Raw genomic sequence first — 21,329 nt, forward strand, 5'->3', positions numbered from 1 at the left:
TCCCCAGCTTAAGGGGTTGATAACTTTCTCCGCTTCTACGCCCAACGCCCCTTTTCTGTTTCTCTCTTTTCTTGTTATATATGTACCCTTGTACTTGTATCAGTTTTGTAGTTTAATTTAGACCTTTTAATTCTGTATTCTTTTCTCTCTAAAGCTCTTACATTTCCCTTTTTGTTCTCTTTTTTGTTGGCTGACTCTTATGTCTTTTAGATCACGCAAGTTTTCTGGTATTGTGTGAAATAACTGTGAAGTGGTTGAAGATTTTGTAACCAAAATACAAATTTGATGTAGAAATTTGAACAATCATATTAAATAAAATTAGTTTTCAATTTAAAAAAAAAAGTTGAAATTTGCATGATCTAAAAGCATTTAATACTATATAGTACAAAAATAAATCGAAAACCAACTAAAATAAAGCCTATATAATAATAAAAAAAGAAAGAAACAAATGTTAACCAAGTTAGCTAACTGTAATTTCTGGAAATCCTTGATTTCTAATAATATTGTTACAAAATATCTAAAGCCTTGAAGTGTGGCGGAGAGCAGTGGAAAAATTGGGCCTTCAATTGAATCGTCATTTTGAATTTATTTTTAGACTTAAATTAAGTTTTAAATCTATCTTAAGTTTGCAAACTTTAAATGGAGATCTTATTACAATTATATAATCTATTGAATCATAATTCTCGTCATATGTATAATTAGTTGTATTACTTTATAATTCTATAATTTTATAATAATAACTTTATAATATTATAATTTATAATTTTATAATTTTATAATTTGGTAATTCTATAAATTTTTTTTATAATATTATAGTTTATAATTGTTTTAATTTTATAATTGTGTAATTATATAATTATATAATTCTATATTTCTATAATTTTATAGTTTTATAATTTTATTATTTTATGATTCTATGGTTTTGAAATTTTTTAACTTCATAATTTTATAAATATAATTTTATATTTATATAATATTGTAATTCTATAATTTTATAAAATTATAATTATATAATTATATAATTATAATATCATAAAATGCTGCTGGTAGAAAAAGATTAAAAAAAAAAAAAAACTATATTCCATGAAGCATGGAGATAAAAAAAATGCATTTAATTTTTCAGTGTCTAGCAAGTCTCAGCATTAACAATACAAGAAACACTTTAATTTACACTTTCATTTGGGACGAGAAAAAATGTCCTGTTCAAGAAATAGTCATATCTTCATATGTATTCGAAGTTTACAAAACACTGCTCATGATAGATTCATTCATTACCAAAGTGGAAAAGCGAAACCTTGGTAGCTTCTAGGCTATAAGCAAACAATTCTCCATATTTGCAAAGGACCGTCATTGGTGCTGCTCATGCTGTGGCCTTTGCAGTCTTTGATGTTCTTGGTGGTGGTGTGCATGATCACGACGCAGTTGCTGTGTGGTAGAAGATTGAATCAGTCTTCTCATTCTCCATCTAACATATTCCGTTACCAGAGTATTCAAGCTGATTGAAATCCCAAATCCAGTGAATGAGGAGAGAAGAACTGAGAGAATGGCATTAACATTAAGCTACAAAAGTAAAAAGAAGGGTGTGTTACATATTTTAAATTTTGTTTACCTGCACCAAAATGACACAAGTCCTACTTGGACAAACATTTCAATAAGGTGCAGAAACATTACGAGTACTGCAAGATTAAGACAGGTCAGAAACCAAATACTCTTACTATGGTATAAAACACATGAGCAAACAGGATGACAATTGCAAACTGGAAGCAAGCATAGGCCCACATGTAACTACCGTTCACTGCAACCGAAACATTCAAGAGTGTTTACCCATGGTTAAAGCACGACATGAAGAGAACAAAAATAACTTTGATATGCTAAGGAAAATAAAAGGAAGCAAGTTTACCCATGGTTGAAGCAATCATAGATGAAAGGAGTCCTAAAACACAGGAGAAAGGCAATGAAATAGCAAGAGCATGAGTGCCCATATCTGAAACCTGGTACAATAAAAAATATTGAGTCAGACATATTTCCATCCAACAAAACACGTTTGGAGAAAACAAGAAAATAAAGGGGATGGGGCAAGACTATAGAACATTATACTTTAGAGTATTGAAATAAATAATGCTTTACATTTAGTTTCCTTATTTTCTTAGTTTTTTCCATTTTTTTCTAATATTTTATGATTTGTTTCCTTAATTGGTTAGGATTGCTAGTACAAACATAGGTCAACCGTTTAATCATCACATTACATCTTATTGTAGTACATAACAGCACAAAAGTAAATATTCAAAAAATATCTAACTCCAATAAAAATACCATATTTCTAACATGGTATCTGAATAGTACCATCCTTTGTGATCTGTCCTACCATTATTATGCTTGAGTTCCCTTAGACGTATTTTCTTTTGTTAGTTGTACTCTTGCTGTCCTCTTTTCTTAGTCAGTTGCAACTGAAAGGTTTAGTTAGTTCACACTCATCACTATGGTAATTCACTGATCTTTATACAGGGGCTTAAGTAACAAGGAACTACTTCCCCTATCAATGTATAGGTCTCACTCAATCGATAACACTTGTTTCCTCTCCATCTTTATACCCTATAAATTCAGGGATTACAATCAATCTACCTATAATAAAATACGAGAGCAAAATTTCTCTGATTACATAAATGGACAATATTTCCCAAATTATATCATAAGAGTCAATCTACTTTTTGACTTGTCTACTTAATTAGTTAGGATTATTAGTATAAATAGGGTAAATGCTTTAGGTTTTATTATCACATGACATCTTAATGTAATGCATCAAAGTACATAACAATATTGAAAGTTTCTTCTTCTTTTTTTCTCCTCATTCCTAAATTCCATAATTCCAACATAAGTATTAAAGTGTCGAAGAAATAGAATCTGCTTCTGGGACATGGCATATTTCACTAATGAGTGATTTGACTAATATGTTGGATAATCTTTAATTTTGTTAGATAATCTTTAGATTACGTTTTAGATTACGAAGTTGTTTTTATTTAGCAAAGTGATAGGGAATTTTATATTTGGTGAATTAAATTGAAGTTAGTTGTTATTTTAGTTAGTTGGAGTATCTAAGATTTAGTTTGATAATATGCCATATTAGGTAAGATTAGATTAGATTAAGATTTTGTTTGGTTTGTAATTGGCTATATAATAGCCCCATTCTCCATCAATGAAAAATACCATAGTGAGTTACGTTGCTGCTTCTTTTAGTGTGTGAGTTTTTTCCAACAAAGTGGTATCAGAGCTTTATGCTCTAAGTACCGAGTGAAAAAAAAAGCAGAGAGAATGAGAAAAAAATGGGAGGGAGAGTGAAACAGTGTGAGAAAAAAAAAAAGTGTGTGCTTGAGTGCTTTGGGAGAAAAAAAAGGAGATGGCTAAAGTTGTTAATGGTGTGACAGTGCCACAATTGACGAGAAAACAAATTATGATAATTGGTATTTGCAGATGAAACCCTTCTGGGATCCCAAGATATTTGGGATATAGTGGAGACCAGGTATCAAAAACCAGCGGATGATGCAAATCAAATGGCGGCCCAAATTACCGTGTTGAAGAAGATGTGAGTGAGAGACAAGTCAGCTTTGTATTTTTTGTACAATGCTGTGGACGAGTCAGGCTTCGAGAAGATTGCAAACGTTGCATCTTCAAAGGAAGCATAGGATATTCTAGAGGTTGCATACAGAGGGAACGACTGGGTCAGATAAGTCCGGCTTCAAGCTCCCAGAGGAGAGTTTGAAGCACTGAAGATGGAAGACAAAAGCAGGCAACCGAGTACATAACTTGGGTAGAGATGGTGGCCAACCAACTTGGCAAGAATGGAGAGTCAATGCCAGCAAGTCGGGTTGTGGAGAAAATCTTGAGGTCATTGACAGATGATTTTGAGAGCATCATATGCGCCATCAAGGAGTCGAAAGGACCTGTCAGTTCTCTCAGTGGAAGAACTTGCAGGGTCATTGGAGGCCCATGAACAAAGGAGAGGGAAGAAGCACAAACCGCGTGATCAAGCACTCTAGGCGCAACTTGATTTGAATGAAACTCAGAATACTCAAAGCCGAGGTCTTGGAGGCAAAGGACGAGGTGGCAGAGGACGAGGTGACCAAGGTCGAGATGGACAAGGTCGTGGTGGACGTGAGAGAGATGATGTTGAAGAGAGCACAAATCAAACCAGGCAACAGAATTGACATGGTCGTGATCAAGAAAGGGGCCAAGGAGATCGGTCCAAGTCATAAGTGGAATGCTTCAAGTGTGGCAAGTACGGCCATTACACAAAAGAGTGCAGATCGACAAGTTGCTACAATTGTGGTAAGGTCGGCCATATAGCAAAATATTGTCAATCGGAAAAAAAAGGACAAAAATCTTCTCACAGAGGAAGATGACGAGGAGATAGGGATTTTAATGATGATGCAAAACTCAGATTACATTTTAGATTAAGAAGTTGTTTTTATTTAGCGAAGTGATAGGGAATTTTATATTTGGTGAATTAGAGTTAAGTTAATTGTTATTTTAGTTAGTTGGAGTATCTAAGATTTAGTTTGATAATATGGCATATTAGATAAGATTAGATTAGATTAAGATTTAGTTTGGTTTGTTAATATTTGGTTTGTAATTGGCTATATAATGTCAGGTGTTTCAATTTAAATTTCTCTTTTGTTTCTTTTATTTTGTTTTGCAATTGTGTTCCTATTTTATAGGAAGAATAAATCTTAGTTCCTAGATTTTAGGGATCACATTCTACTCACGTAAATGTGATCTGGTGCAATTTGCTTGTGTAAAACGGCTTTATATAGCCTATTGGCTTCTGTTAGATATAGTTTGATATTATTAAGATATTGTTAGATATTGATAACCACAATATCAAACAATATCTTCTATTTAATCTTTTTATTTTTAGTTACTCTTTTTACTTGTACCTCTCTCTATTATAAATAGATTACCCTATATGTGGTTTATACACAAGGGAGATTAATCTCAATCCCTATCTTCTTTATTCTCAACATGGTATCTAGAGCTTAAGGTTTTTTTTTTTCCGCTATCGCTACCTCCACCTCTGCCGCCACCGCCGCTGCTGCCACCGGAGCCGCCGGCGCTACTGCCGCCGCCGCCGCCGGAGTAGTCGCCGGAGCCGCCGCCGAAGTCGCCACCACCGTTGTCGTCGCCGGAGTGTTAGTTCCGACCGGCGACCATACAGTTTTGATCATCCCTCACGCGCCATTCGAAGCCGCATTCGAAGCCGCGTGTCTTCCAGTTCCTCTATGGCGTCTTCCGCTGCCTCTTTCTGTTCTGAACTCTCTTCTGTTTCATCCGATATACTTGTTATGTACAACAAATTTCTCAAATGGTATAAGGATCAACAGTTTTCTAGTTCCACTGCATCTGTTGCTCACACAGGTACATCTTTTGTTGGTCTGACTCAATCTTCTTCTCCTGGTCCTTGGTTTTTTGATTCAGGAGCCACTGATCATATTACTGGTAACAAATCTTTGTTCTCTTCTTTATCCTCTACTAATCCTTTACCTTCTGTTACACTCGTTGATGGTTCTAGAGTCTCATCTCATGGTGTTGGCACTGTTAAACTTTTTCCTTCTTTAACCATTGATAATGTTCTTTATATCCCTAGGTCTCCTTTTAACCTGTTGTCCATCAGTCGCCTAACTCATTCTCTTGATTGTGTTGTTTCTTTTACCAACAATTCTGTCTGTTTACAGGATCGGAGTTCGAAACAGGTGATTGGCAAAGGATATGAGTCTCATGGTCTTTATCATCTTCGTCCCTCTACACACATTGGTGCAGTTATGGAGTCTCCCTCTCTTATTCATGCTCAGTTTGGTCATCCAAGCCTTGCCAAGTTACAACAGCTTGTCCCTGCCTTGTCCAAGTTGTCTCGTTTGGATTGTGAGTCGTGTCAATTAGGCAAGCATACTCGTACTTCTTTTCCTCGTAGTGTCACACGTGATGCTTCGTCCCCTTTTGCCTTGGTTCACTCTGACATTTGGGGTCCTAGCCGCGTTAAGTCTACTTTGGGTTTTCAATACTTTGTTACTTTCATTGATGATTACTCTAGATGCACTTGGTTATTTCTAATGAAACATCGTTCGGAATTATTTCATATCTTTCAATCTTTTTTTAATGAAATTAAAACTCAGTTTGGTGTTTCTATTAGAGTTTTGCGTAGTGATAATGGCCGTGAATATCTTTCTCATTCTTTCAAACAATTTATGGCTTCTCACGGTATTCTGCATCAAACTTCTTGTGCTTATACCCCTCAACAAAATGGTGTAGCTGAACGTAAAAATAGACATCTTATGGAAACCACTCGCACTCTTTTAATTCATGGCGAGGTTCCTGAACATTTCTGGGGTGATGCCATTCTTACTGCCTGTTATCTCATTAATCGTATGCCTTCTTCGGTTTTAAAGAATAACATACCTCACTCCATTTTATTCCCTCATGAACCTCTTCATCCCTTACCTTTAAGAGTTTTCGGGTCTACATGTTTTGTTCATAATTTTAGTCCTGGTCTTGACAAGCTTTCTCCTAGATCACATAAGTGTGTTTTCTTAGGGTTTACAAGATCACAAAGAGGATACAAATGTTTTTCTCCTTTTCTTAACCGTTATTTTGTGTCTGCAGATGTCACCTTTAATGAGTTCTCCCTTTATTTTAAGAGTCAATCTTCACCTCTGACTCCATCCAATCCTGACAACTCTTCTAATACCTTTAACGTTCCTATTGTTTGTGACCCTCTTACTGTGTCTTCTTCACCCTCGGTTCCTGCTCCACAGTCACCTGCTCCTCCACCACCTCTTCAGGTTTATAGTCGCCGTAATCGATCACAACCACCACCATGTGACTCCACTCCAGTGCCAACTACTCTGTCTCCTCCGGCTCTGACACCTGAGTCTGACCTTCCCATTGCCCTCCGAAAAGGTATGCGTTCTACCCGTAATCCCTCTCCCCATTATATTGCTTTGAGTTATCATCGCTTGTCATTACCTTTTTATACATGTCTTTCCTCTCTTTCTTCTGTGACCATTCCAAAAACTGTCCGTGACGCTTTAGCCCATCCTGGTTGGCATCAGGCCATGGCAGATGAATTAAGTGCTCTTCATAATAGTGGAACTTGGGAACTGGTCCCGTTGCCGTCTGGGAAATCTGTTGTTGGTTGCAGGTGGGTGTTTGCTATCAAAGTTGGACCTGATGGTACTATTGATCGCCTCAAAGCTCGTCTTGTAGCCAAAGGTTATACTCAAATTTTTGGGTTGGATTATGGAGATACTTTTTCCCCCGTGGCAAAGATGGCTTCTGTTCGTTTATTTATCGCCATGGCCGCTCTTAAACAATGGCCTCTTTATCAACTGGATGTTAAGAATGCTTTCCTCAATGGTGATTTGCAAGAGGAAATTTATATGGAGCAACCTCCTGGGTTTGTTGCTCAGGGGGAGTCTTCTGGGATGGTATGTCGTCTTCGCAAATCACTATATGGCCTAAAACAATCTCCTAGGGCCTGGTTTGGAAAGTTTAGCAATGTTGTTCAACAATTTGGTATGACTCGGTGTGAAACAGATCATTCTGTTTTTTATCAACACTCGAGTGCTGGATGTGTTTACTTGATAGTATATGTTGATGACATCGTTCTTACAGGGAGTAACAACCATGGCATCTCTCAGTTGAAACAACATATCTGTCACCATTTTCAGACCAAAGATCTTGGCAAACTCAGATATTTCTTGGGTATTGAGGTGGCACAGTCCAATGATGGTATTGTTATATCTCAAAGAAAGTATGCCATGGATATTCTGGAGGAAACTGGATTGATGAGTTCAAAGTCTGTTGATACACCCATGGATCCCAATACTAAACTTCTACCAAATCAGGGGGAGCCTATATCTGATCCTGAGCAGTATAGACGATTGGTTGGGAAATTGAATTATCTTACCGTTACTCGTCCTGACATTTCCTTTGCAGTCAGTGTGGTAAGCCAATTTCTTAATTCTCCATGTGAAGATCATTGGAATGCAGTCATTCGCATCTTGAAGTATATTAAACAATCTCCTGGAAAAGGATTGTTATATGGTTCTAATAACCATATAAGAGTTGTTTGCTATTCAGATGCTGATTGGGCAGGATCTCCTTCTGATAGAAGATCTACATCTGGGTATTGTGTCTCCATTGGTGGTAACTTGATCTCGTGGAAAAATAAGAAACAGAGTGTTGTAGCAAGATCTAGTGCAGAAGCAGAATATAGAGCTATGGCCTCAGCTGCCTGTGAACTTGTTTGGCTCAAGCAATTGCTTCAAGAGTTACAATTTGGAGATATTACTCAAATGACACTTGTATGTGACAATCAGGCTGCCCTTCATATTAGCTCTAATCCTGTCTTTCATGAGAGGACTAAACACATTGAGATTGATTGTCATTTCGTTCGGGAAAAGGTTATGTCTGGAGACATCAAGACTGAGTTTGTTAACTCAAGTGATCAGTTAGCAGATATTTTTACGAAGTCTTTACGGGGACCTAGAATTGATTATATTTGTAACAAACTTGGCACATACGATTTGTATGCTCCAGCTTGAGGGGGAGTGTTAGATATAGTTTGATATTATTAAGATATTGTTAGATATTGATAACCACAATATCAAACAATATCTTCTATTTAATCTTTTTATTTTCAGTTACTCTTTTTACTTGTACCTCTCTCTATTATAAATAGATTACCCTATGTGTGGTTTATACACAAGGGAGATTAATCTCAATCCCTATCTTCTTTATTCTCAACAGCTTCCATTATTGAATCATAGAACCGTGAATGTTCAATTGTCTCTCTATGCCTCTGTCAGCAGATATTTCTAATCATCAAAAAAATATCTAACAAGTGGTATCAGATCTCCGCAAGGGGCCCGATAACCTAATGAGTGAGTGAGTTCCACATAGCTTGCAGACTCTTACTCCGTACACAATAAGAAGGAAACCCGAGAGTCTGAGATTTAGGCGGCAGACCCGCTTCCAAGATTTGATGGCCATTATGATTTTTGGTCCATGACCATGGAAACCTTTCTTCGGAGCAAGGAGTTATGGTATCTGGTGGAATAAGGCATTCCCACACTTGTAATTGAATTGGGACTAGGCAATGAAGTTCATAAGAAAGTTGTGGAGGAGGCCAAGCTCAAGGATCAGCAGGTCAAGAAATTTTATTTCAGGCAGGGAGATTCTGGAAACAATTCTTGACAAAGGGACGTCAAAAGCTATTTGGAATTCAATGAAACAGAAATATCAAGGATCTACAAATATCAAGGATCTACAAGGGTACAAAGGGGACAACTTCAAGCCTTGCGAAAGAGAGTTTGAGTTAGTGACCATTAAGGAAGGAGAAAAAGTTGACAGCTTTTTGGGACGGAACATGGATATGGTTACCAAAATGAAATCCAATGGAGAAAGAGTGGTAAGCAAAACACTGCTATCACTGACAGAAAAATTCAATTATGTAGTTTGTGCCGTAGAGTAGTCCAATGACCTCAATGTTCTAACCATTGATGAGCTGCATGGGAGTTTGTTGTTCACGAGCAAAAGATGCAAGGTTTCCAAGAGGATGAGCATGTGTTGAAGGCCACTCATGATGACAACATAAGAAAAAACACTCCAGGGGATCGACCAAGCGGAGGTCGTCGTGGCACATTCAGAGGGGATGCGGCAGAGGGAGAGGGAGGCAGCTTTTAAATAAAGCCACTATTGAGTGTTTCAGATGTCACAAACTGGGGCATTTGCAGTATGAATGCCCTGACTGGGAAAAGAAAGCAAACTATGCTGAAGTAGATGAAGAGGAGATTGGTTTTTGAGACTAAAGGATGAACACTGCAAAACAGTGAAGGTAGCTAAAGGTAGTGTCACGATGAAAATTAATGGTGTTACTCTGGTATTGTCTGATGTTTACGATATTCCTGCACTTAAGAACAATTTGCTCTATATAAGACAATTGCAAGAGTAACCATTCTGATTTCAGATGGCAGCTGCAAAGTGTTCCATCCCCATAAATGTTTAATTATGAAAACTGATGAGTGGGAATAGAATGTTCTGTGTGACAGGCTCTGTGAGTCCAAAACAGATTGAATGCTTTAAAACAAAAACTGTCTCAACAAGGGAAGCTTATATATGGCACTGCCGCTTTGAACATCTTAACTCCAAGGCCCTAAACATGCTAGTTTGCAAGGAGATGGTAACTCGGTTTACCAGCGTTGGAGTATCCACAAAAAAATGCATTCCATGCCTGACTGGGAAGCAATCTAGAAGGCCCTTTCCAAGCAAAAGTTCATGGAGAGCATCTCAACTGCTTCAGCTGATACATTCAGATATAGCTGGTCCTATGCAACCAGCTTCAAACAGTGAGATATTTCTTAAGTTGTTTTATTGATGATTTTACTCAAAAAACTTTGATATATTTTTACATGAAAAATCAGAAATGCTTTCGATGTTCAAGAAGTTCAAAGTATGTGTTGAGAAGAAGTTCAACATGTTCCAACAGCAGCAATAGAGAACAGGACTCCAGAAAAAGCATGGAGTGGTACAAAACCAACCGTGGAGTATTTCAGAATTTTTAGATGCTTAGCACATGTGTACTAGAAGAGAACTAAACTAGATGATAAAAGCAAAAAGTTTGTTTTCCTAAAAGTCAAAGTTTGTTTTCCTAAGAGTCAGTGATGAATCCAAGGCATGAAGATTATATGATAATGTTGAAAGTCTCACATCGACTAAAGATAAGACTAATTAAGAGTATATATTTGGATGCAAACCTCACCTTACAAACCAGTTTTGTGAGATTGAGTTAGGCTTAAAGTCCACTTCTTAACATGGTATCAGAGTAATGGGTTAGAGTCTATCTAGCGAAATCTATTGGGTCTAATGTTCCATCCGCTATTGAGCCGTTATTGAATCACTCATTAATGTCTAATCCCACGCACGAGATGTATATACCTCGGTGTGAGGGAGTATGTTGAAAATTTCACATCAACTAGAGATAAGACCAATTTATAGTATATATGTGGGTGCAAACCTCACCTTACAAGCAAGTTTTGTAAGATTGAGTTAGACATAAAGTCCACTTTTTAACGGATCCTATTTCAAAAACACTCATCATCAACAGGATGGGATGTTTAAAGAAGAAGAATGTTGGGACTGGAGTAAAACTGGGATAAAAAACCAGCAAAATGAGATATTTTTGAAGATGAAGCTGCAGGAGAAAAATCCAGGAGCTGATGACTATGGAGAAGATGCTGGTGATAGTGATGCAGTCAGTCTGGACAACATGGTCATCTGATTCACCTCGAGGGAGGGTGAACGAACAAGAAGAGCACCAAGATGGATAGCAGATTATGAAACTGGAGAAAGTTGGAGAAAGTTTGTCTGAAGAAGAAAATTTGAATGTAGTGCTAATGATGACCGAACATGATCCAGTCTCATTTTAAGAAACTGTGGTGAGTAAACACTGGAGAGAAGCAATGACGAGAGATTGATGCAATTGAAAGAAATCACATCTGGGAACTCATTATGCTACTGGAAGGAGTCAAACCAATAGGAGTTAAACGGGTGTTAACTAAACTGGACGCAGATGGGCAGGTAGAAAAATACAAGGCAAGGCTCATGGCAAAAAGATATGGGCAAAGGCATGGAATTGATTACATTGAGGTCTTTGCTCAGGTAGCAAGACTTGATACTATATGGGTAATGTTGGCTACAACTGCTCAATACAATTGGAGGTTTTTCAACTTGATGTGAAGAGCGTATTTCACTACCAAAAGTATTATGTTTTCCTTTTTCTCCCTTTTAAAAGTGGTGTCTATTTGTTTGTATCATCCAAAATTTTATGTGTATGCTCATCAGTACCAAACAGCAGTTGAGACCTTACCTATGAAATTTACTCCTACTAACTTTTTGTGCAATCCAACTCAAAGCGATCTGAATCTTTCTATTTCTCTCTGCACAGTTTCTATTTTCATTATAGGTCATCACAGTCATCACTGAAAATGTTCACAGCTAAGGTCCTATCTAGAGATTCCCTGTTTTTAGCTTCTTGCCAAAAATGTTCTCTCAAAGGTCACTCGGAGAAATTATAGAGATATCTGTGCTGTTTGGGGTTAATCAGGTTCTGTTTGTTTCTGACAATATTAACATGAGTAGAAAACAGTTACCTGATGCTTAGTTGGGTTAGATTAGGGCAACGGTGACCTGTTTCAGTCTTTACAGTAGTAGGGTGTCAATTAAAACTCGGTAGCCACACTGCTATACCTATAAATCTGCTGACTTCCTAATTCATTTTATAACCGTTACAGGCAAAATAATTTGCCTCTACAGCAGAAAAAATTGATCGTGGAGAATGATTGACATGTATTGGTCCAATTCCAGGCCAATTAATAATGAAATAGTCAAACATATCTTAAAATTATGAGTGATATGTTGAGAATTTCTAGCTTTGGGTAATTTGCATGTTTGGTGTTCTCAAAAAGTTTAAACTCCTAAAAATGTTAATTTTGAAAACAATTTATAGTGAAGCCAGTATTTCAAAAAGTTGGTGACTTATACCAGACCATCTAGCCCAGCTGAGTAATTTTTATCAAGTAATTACCAGGATACTTAGACTACCCTTTAGGACAAATTTCCTGTGCTTGTAAAGGATCTAATTTTTGTATAACTAATGAAAAAAGGCCAGAGAGCCATAAAGTTTTACCCTAAAATAGCTTGCAACTTTCTCCTTCATCCTTTCTGGATCGATTATTCAATTTTAAGCTTCTTACAAAATTGTATAGACCTACTCAACTTTACAAAACTAACTTGTGAATTGAGCATAACGACTATTTATATACTATATTTTGGTATTACCTCTATTGAGAATAAAGAAAATAGGGATTGAGATTAATCTCCCTTGTGTATAAACCACACATAGGGTAATCTATTTATAATAGAGAGAGGTACAAGTAAAAAGAGTAACTGAAAATAAAAAGATTAAATAGAAGATATTGTTTGATATTGTGGTTATCAATATCTAACAATATCTTAATAATATCAAACAATATCTAACAACCTCTAAGCATTATGGGACTTAGGTTTTCCCAAATAGATCCAACAATGTGTCCAGGACTATTGTTTCGGAACGAGTATAACATGGTGACTGACCTTTCTAGTGAATCTAGAATAGACTCTATTATCAAATTACAAAGTGATTTAGGCCTAAAACAATCCTACAAAATCGGCTTGTAAAGTAAAAATTGTCTTCTAGTACTATCTCTAGTCAATAAAAGACTTCCATTTTTTTCCCAATAAATCTTATAACATTAGAATGCCAACACATGGCTACGTCAGTTAGCTTCATTTGTAATATACAAGCAAAAACTCATCCAACAATTTTTGCCAGTGTCACCAAGATCAGTAGCATACCAGTAGTTCCTCAAGAAAACAAAAGTATGCAAGCATGCTGACCAAGATAAGTACTGATAAATCCTGCCATATCCTGCATGGTACATTATGATTAGAATAGAAAGTCGGAACTTGTCTAGTGAATTATCACAATTTTGTAGACCTGGCAAAGCATTGTTTCCTGATAACTGTGTGACATTGTTCAAATTCAGACATAACTTGCACATATTTTATTACACAACTCAGCAGCCACATACAAAGTAAGCTTTTTGGTTGGTTGTTGAGTTTTGGGACTTTCTCCATAGTTTGGAGCATTTTCCTTCTTTAAAAATAACTAGTGCATCCATTGAAACCTATTAGGAGATCATGACTATTGTAATTATGCTTAATAGTTTATATTATGGCCTGCTTTAGACATACAATTCAGCTTTCCCCATAACTTCAAGAGTTTGTAACACAGGCCAGAAGCCAATTACATATGGATTAGTCTTTCTAACTCGTTTGGTGAAGCTTGGAATTTCACCATAGTTTGGAGCAGTTTCTCATTATGAACTACAATAGTTTTTTGAGCATTAAATAGGTAATTAACTTGCAGCTAATGAAACCTAAAACCCCCTACAACTGGTCTTCGTGTCAAAAGAAAAATTAAAATAATGAAAACTGTTGTTGGAACTAATTGTCCTAGATGATTTTTAAGTCTAGATCACAAGATCCAAAAAATGAGTCCAATAATTTTACGTCTCTCCTATGTTAACTTGTTGGTTTGATATTGAACACAAAATTGCTGTATCATTGAAGAAATTGAATTTACCTATAAGAAGGCACTTCTCTCTGCTGTGGTCCTGCTGCATTCATTGGCTGCGGAGCAACAGTTTGAGGATTAGAAATTTTCAAGAGTGTTACGGGGAGGTTAAGGACTTCTTGCTTGCAGACATCACAGGTTTTGTTTCCTTTGATACTAAACCACTTTACTGCACAGTCTTGGTGAGCAAGTGCAAGCTCACCTTTACAACTGCACTCCATCCTAAGAGTATTACCTCCTTCTGCAAGCTCAACCAAACAAATCCTACAAACTGCATCTTCCTCTGGAATATCCTCAGAAGTATCTTCAACAACTGGAAATGAAACAGTGAGAAAATACTAGGTTAGGAAATAGTATACAGTTTCAATTCTCCTTTCATGCATAAGCAATGTTCAAATAATGCAAAGAAATAAAACCTCTAGGAAATGCTCATACAGCATCTTTGAAGATATCAAAACTAAATATAAATAGCATGGTTTGATGCCATCTTATATTAGAACATAATGCGGACAAGATGAATCAACATCCATGTGTGCAATATGTGAACAATGAGGCACATGATCACAGAAACAGAGAACACAAGGCAAAGGTAAAAAAATAGGGAAATTGAAAAAATAAATTCAAAGTTACTATTTCATTACAAAAAAATGCCGAGTTTCACCCAAACAAGAGTTAGAAAAAGAATATAAAAATTATTCAACAAGTTTAATCGTGAAAACAGAATAAACTTTACAACAAACCATTAAAACACCTTTGCTTCAGAAAAGGAGAATTCTGAAATTAGGTTTTGTTGCTGTTGTTATTATAGAGTATTCTAGAATAAAGAAACTTTTGTAATTTGTATTATGATGTGGTTATACTATAAATAGTGAATAGAACTACTATTTACTAGTTATCTTTCTTCCACCATTACATTTAGCAAAATTAAAACCTTCAACAAATTCTTTGCAAATTCTATTTCTCATTATGGAATAAGATGAATGTGGATTATTTGCAAACAGAAGACACGGCACATTTATGATTTAAAACACTAATACCATATTTGTAAGACTGTTACATGTATAAAATACTTCCATTTTTCTTAGGTGATGCAGACCTTAACTCACAGAGAAAGCCATATCTGGTATGAATTTCGAGAAAGAGTGGAGAGCTAATAAATAAATTCAAGATATGTAAAAGGGATATTCAATACAAAGCCTGAAAATGGTGGCAAGTTACTACTGCAGGGAATGTCATGATTTCAAACAACTGTTTCTGCTTTGATTTTTTTCTGGCAATTACAGTCATCCACAACAATCATTTAGATTTTAGATAATAAATTGGTCAGAAATTACAACAATAAATTCCAGAACAATATTTCAATTTGAGATTCATTATTCAGTAGTCAACTCAGATGCATCCACCCTAAACTAGATACCATCCAAATCTGCTATTTCTCAAGTTCTAACGCTCCTTTTCTATGAAAGGGGGGGAAGCATTATCATCGTCAAGATCATATATTAAACAAAACTTGAAGGAACGACTATCTGCTGCTTGGATCACTTGATAAATGTAAGCATAGACACTTTCTTGAGAATCTACCTCACTTTCACTTCAAAAGCAGAGAGTACTCACTCAATGTTCTACTAAGACTCTAAAATTAAATTATTACTCCTATCTTTTCCTTCCTCTAAGGATCACATTGCTAATCTTTTATGGCTCAGTGTCTCATATTTGAAAAAAAAAAAAAAAAAAACTAATTGAGATACCTAGAAAAAATATAATATACAATCCATATACTATGAAGATTACCAATCTCTGATCCCGAAGCATTCTGAGTTGAGATGCCTTCAGCAGTTGTTAGAAGTGATCTTGCCGAAATTACACGAACCAACCTTCTAGAATCTGTACGTCTTAAATTAGCGGCTTTGATATTAACAGGAACGGAAACCGATCGAGTAATGTGCTGATTTACTTCCCTTTTCTGTACAGAATGAAAAATTCATCATGAATGCAGCATATCTGAAGTATCAAATACCATTTATACGGAAAAAAATGTAGAAAAGCTTTGCCTATGAATTAATAACACCCACATTATTTAGATTGGTATAAAAGTATTTGTTTTGACGGCATGAAACAAGAATGAGAACAGAAGAATCATACACTTAAATCAGAATCACACCCTGGATGTCTTCCTTGTACAATCTCTGCACCTGAATTTGCAGTTGGAGTAACTGGCAATGAATGTGCGGCTTTGGATGATGAAGCGAACAGAATCTTGTTAAGAGAAAGGGACCTTGAAGTTGAAGGCTTAGAAGTAGAAGGCTTAGATGTTGAAGGCTTAGCCAGAGGACAATCTGATGGTAAGTTATCAGGAACAATAAGAACCGTCCTTTCAGTATCTTGTGAACCATTCTTAGCCCTAAAGCTCCTCTCAGAGAGCAAACTTTTCATAGTGGACTTGACTCTGGCTGAATTTGGCCTTGGGGGAAGTCCTCTACTGGAACCAGGACTTGATATCAATGTAGAACCATCTGTCTTTGTGAAAGAGGATAATGTATTTTCCACTGACCTTGCTGGTATTTGCAGAGAGGAGAGGTGTGGTCTTCTGGACTCTGGAATCAAGGAGGTACTGTCACCTATCCCATTTCCAGCACAACACTAAAAAAAATAGGGCATCAAAACTATTTCACTGTAAACTAACACACAAACACACACATAATGAAGTTAAAGTTTTCCTTTTTCCGAAGAAGGGGAAAAGAAAAGGCAAAATTCTTCTTTATCCATATGGTAAAAAAATGAACTTTGCACTATCTTGGTCCCTTTATGGCTCAAACCAAATGAAACCCATTTTTAGTGTGAAGAGCAATCATGGCACAAGTAAAAAGGGGTTTCAGTTTTCACCATTGAGGATTTCAACAAGGGGGGTTTGGCAAAATCACCTGATGATGGTGGAGAAGAATAGCAGGATCTGCTGCCTCACGTTGAAGTTCAGCAGCTGCCTTGTCCATCAAAGACAGATTCTGAGAAAAGGAAAATTGTAGTTCTTAGAAGAAGGGGCAAAACTGAAGTCATCAACAATGATACCATCACCCCCCTCAGATGCAACAAAATAGAATAATGGTGTGAGCAGTGAAAGAAGAGGAAAGAGAAAGGAATGATGGGTAGCATGAACAATGTGCTAACTAAAGGTTTGAGAATATTAAAATAATTGAAATTATGATATTTTGAGAATTAGCTTTTTAGAATTGGCACGGCCATTATTATCACCCGCCAACTTGTCATTTGTCACTTTTATCACACTTCCACTTCCGCTATCTCCATTATCACTCTCAATTTTTTCAAACTCCAACCTCTTGTTAAACAGATTAAACTACTTCTTCCAAATATAATCATTTCAAGTATTAATAAAACTATTTTAATACTAAAACATAAATTTATAAATTCTTAATATTAAAAGTACATATAAAAATTTAAATAAAATATAATAATTTAATGTAATATTCATTAATAAAAATAAGTTCATATGTAAAATAAAAAATAAATAAATAACTAGTATTTTAGTCTGAATTTATTTTAAGATTAAAGCCGTGTTTGTTTTTATTGATTTAACATTTCTTTCTATTTGATCATATTTGCATCGCAGCTAAAGGGAATCGGAGTTAACATTGATTTAAGGTATAATTATTGATTTGGTACCTTAATTTTTTGGGTTTGTTTAATTTGGAATCTGAATTTTTAGAATGTTCAATTTGGTACTCGAATTTTTTAAAGGGGTTCACTTTAGTACCTGCCGTTAAATCCCAGTAAACATTGTTTGTGTAGTGTTAAGGTAGCATTGTGCATCAGAAACTTGGCAGAAATGTGGGTTGTGCACGTGGATTTATTGTAAAAAGAATTTGTGAAGTAAAAAAACCGTGTTATTACAGAATTTGAAAAAAAAAATTGAAGCAAAGGGAATGAAATATGAAGCTGGATTTGGGAATTAGGGTTCGTGGTGGAGAAGGAGACGATGTGTTTGTTGATCGAAGAAAAAGGAAGGACATTTGCGTCCGTTCATTAGAGAGGACGAAGTTGGGACATTTGTGATTCAAGAAGAAGCAAATGTGAGGTTTCCGTTCATTGTAGTGGAAGAAGAAGCTTTGGCAGTCATGGAAGGTGAGTTTTCTTTCCTGTAGATGAATCATGTGTATTTTATTTGATGAATGCCTGGTGATTTTATTGTTTTTCGAAGTTGTACTTTCGTTTTAGGGTTTGTATTCTATTACATAAATGTTGTGGGGGTTTCATTGTGTGTTTCAAAGTTATGATTTATTTGATAAATGTTCTGGGGTTCTATAAAGTATATTTGTCTGTTGTGTATGCGGTGGGTCAATGTGTTGTGGTACCCTTTAACAGGGATGACCTTTTACTGTTTATTTTGGGTATGGGATGTAATTTGTGGCATTTTTTTGGGCATTTGTATTTGACAGGGTAAGTGGTTTTACTATATAGGTTGTCATGTCTGATGATTCTTTTGAAGATGTGTTTCATCATGGTGGTCACTTTATAGACAATGGTAGCTTGATTTATCCTTATGTGGAAACAACTACATGGATATGTGACCCATATTGGTTGAGTTATTTTGAGATTACAGGGAAACTTAAAAAGATAGGTTATCATCTTTTAAAGGAATTATGGTACAAAGTTAGGAAAGGGTTAGTCTTAGACAAAAAGTTGAAGTTGTTGTGTGATGATAAAGGAGCATTGCACATGGTAAATATAGCAAGAAGAAATGAGGATGTGCACTTGTTTATAGTACACACAATTTTTGAAGCTGAAGCAGTAAATAATTTCTTGGAATATTACCCCTTAGCTGATGACAATATACAACCTGAGAATGGAAATGTTAAGGTGCAAGGGCAGAGGGATTGTGATAGTGCTTGTGTAGGTGACAATAAGGTGGTTTTTTAGGGTATTGGGGATGATGTGGTTCGTCAGCCCTGAATTATAGGATAGAGGTGATAAGGTAGTTGACTATGAACAACGGGATGGAAGTGATAAGGAAGTTGATCCTGAATTGCAGGATGATGCTGATAATGAGACATGTAAAGATGGGATGTCTTTAAAGGTGAATTGGTTGTCTTCAAATCTCATTACTGTGGGTTTATGTATGGATCAGAGTAGTGCAGCAATATAGTGGTGAGTTGTTCATATCAATGGTAGGAGTTGCAAGAGAAGAGCTATCTTGCTAATGACCTGGTAGTTGATGCAGCAACAAGTTCTCAAGAATAACAAAAGATGTCTTTCTTATGAGGATTGATTAACAGTGTTTAGTGATCATCAATAGCTAGAAGTGTGGTGTTGCATAGAAGAAGTTGGACAGGAGAAGAAGGAGATGAATTGGGTTGTGGTTTCAAATTGGAGTGTCAACCTAGAAGCAAGAATATGATAGTGAAAGCTTAAATGAAAAAAAGGGTTCAAGTTCTTGGTTTGACGAGGTAAGAGCAAGAATTGGTGGAGAAGTATGAGAGTCTGAGCTGGGAAGTGAAGTTGTGTGGAGATTGCATTAGTGTAGTCATTTGACTAAAACTAGTGGGTTTCTCAAAATGGTTGGGAAAAAGGCAAATCAGACAATCCTAGTTTGAGATGTACCACAAAGCTACTAGGTATTGATCAAACTAGAAATTTCAAGTCAAGAAAAGATGTGATTCTACGGGTATGATGGAGGAATGTTACTAGTTAGAATATTAAGAGGTGTTGATTGCATGCCAAAATTTGGTGTTGACATTACAATAGTTGAAGGGTCCAGTCTGGAAGTGGGATAACATTGTTATGGACTCTGTTACTTACTGGTCAAAGTCAGTAAAAGAAGCATGATGTCGTGAGGATTATGGTGGATAGGGTGACCAAGAGTGCTAACTTCTTGTTGGTATGTCAGGAGTCGTGTGTGGTCAAGCCAGTTGAGTGGTCCTTAAAGGAGGGAATCAGATGGTGTGAGGTGATAACAAATATGTTTTAGATTGAGACTAAGGATATCTTCAGATTTTGGTAAAAACCTACAAGAGGCAATGGAGAGCATATGGAAGGTGAGTCGGCATATCAGATACAAATTGGTTGGTTGGACGTAAAGGATCCTTCAAGCTTTAGGTTTGAAGTTGAAAAGTTTCTTTGAGAGTAGTGAATAGACCAATCTACACTATTGAGCACCATACCACATAGCATAGAGGCAAGGTTTCTAGTTAGTTAATGTGTTGAGGTTGATAAGTCAGACAAGTCTAGGTGGTTGTGGTAAGACAAAATGAGGAGAGCATAGTTTTCCTTCTACCCAATGAGCGAATTTTCGTGGACGAAAATTTTTCTTGTTGAGGAGAATGTAAAATCCTAGAAATTGGCATTTTAGAATTGATAGTGTTTAAAAATAGTGACACTCGATTATTTTAATATTAAAAGGTTTTAGTATAAATAGTTTTGTTATAAACGAATTTCATTATTTTAAAAACACACCATCTCTCTAGAAACCACTTTTTTAGAGTTCTCTGAGTTCCCTCTAGAAGTTCTCACCTCTTGTTCATCTGTTTGAAGATTGAAGACCGCTATGGTGATCCTCTTGGCGAGCTCTTCCTTTCTATCCGATCAGTTTCTTCAAACGTGTAAGTTGAACTTCTGCTTGTTTTCTTGTGGGTCTTCTCTATTCTGGCTTGCATGTGACCCTACTTTTGTTGCATGTGACGTTTTAATCATCAATATGAGTTTTTGTTGGTCAGTGATCATAATAGTAGGTCCTGATCGTTCTTGTGTTGTTCCTAGGTATAGATAGAGCTTCCTGTGGAGCAAAAGGTGTTTTGGTGTTCCTTAAGTGTGTTGAGTTGTTTGGGCTGATTTAGCCGCTTTGTCAGGTAAGGGAAGCTAGTATTATTTTCCTTTGTAGTGTTTTTATAAATTAATGATTGCATGTTGATGAATTTAATCTGTGATGAGTATGGTTTTTTTGCTTGTATAGTTTGATATATACTTCTTGTAGCTGAATCCACAAGTTATGGAAATATCCATTGGTTACCTGCGGAATTCACTGTTTGAATTATACTTCTCATAGTTGAATCCACAGGTTGTGGAGATATCCACTGGTTACCTGTAGAATACGTTG

The 21,329-nt window shown here is 36.1% G+C and overlaps 1 protein-coding gene across 2 annotated transcripts; it reads right to left on the reverse strand.

Moving 5' to 3' along the window:
• Positions 1-1,091: 1,091 nt before the first annotated feature.
• LOC114188204 (uncharacterized) lies at positions 1,092-17,389 on the reverse strand. Of its 2 annotated transcripts, none has more exons than XM_028076764.2 (8): positions 17,146-17,389; positions 16,367-16,818; positions 16,016-16,187; positions 14,234-14,537; positions 13,444-13,516; positions 1,901-1,991; positions 1,716-1,795; positions 1,092-1,560 (listed from the first exon to the last, which is right to left on the reverse strand). In XM_028076764.2, exons 2-8 carry the CDS (start codon positions 16,655-16,657, stop codon positions 1,348-1,350), a joined length of 1,224 nt encoding a protein of 407 aa, XP_027932565.1. In that variant the 5' UTR covers positions 16,658-16,818; positions 17,146-17,389; the 3' UTR covers positions 1,092-1,347. The 2 variants fall into 2 exon arrangements, with proteins under 2 accessions (XP_027932565.1, XP_027932564.1); XM_028076763.2 differs by having other exon boundaries at positions 16,367-16,864.
• Positions 17,390-21,329: the final 3,940 nt, after the last annotated feature.

The sequence above is a fragment of the Vigna unguiculata genome, chromosome 6, assembly GCF_037176805.1.
Source record: "Vigna unguiculata cultivar grain cowpea cultivar isolate G323 ecotype 2 chromosome 6, ASM3717680v1, whole genome shotgun sequence".
In the NCBI taxonomy this organism is placed as follows: Eukaryota; Viridiplantae; Streptophyta; class Magnoliopsida; order Fabales; family Fabaceae; genus Vigna; species Vigna unguiculata.

What these genes read in the sequence shown, in the direction of transcription:
- LOC114188204 (XM_028076763.2), bottom strand. Translation starts at nt 17,214, where the DNA reads ATGGACAAGGCAGCTGCTGAACTTCAACGTGAGGCAGCAGATCCTGCT. An exon ending in TGCTTCGGGATCAGAGATTG is followed by an intron (nt 14,538 to 16,015) that starts GTAATCTTCATA and finishes TTTCATTTCCAG; the next exon opens with TTGTTGAAGATACTTCTGAG. An exon ending in AGAGAAGTGCCTTCTTATAG is followed by an intron (nt 13,517 to 14,233) that starts GTAAATTCAATT and finishes TGTACCATGCAG; the next exon opens with GATATGGCAGGATTTATCAG.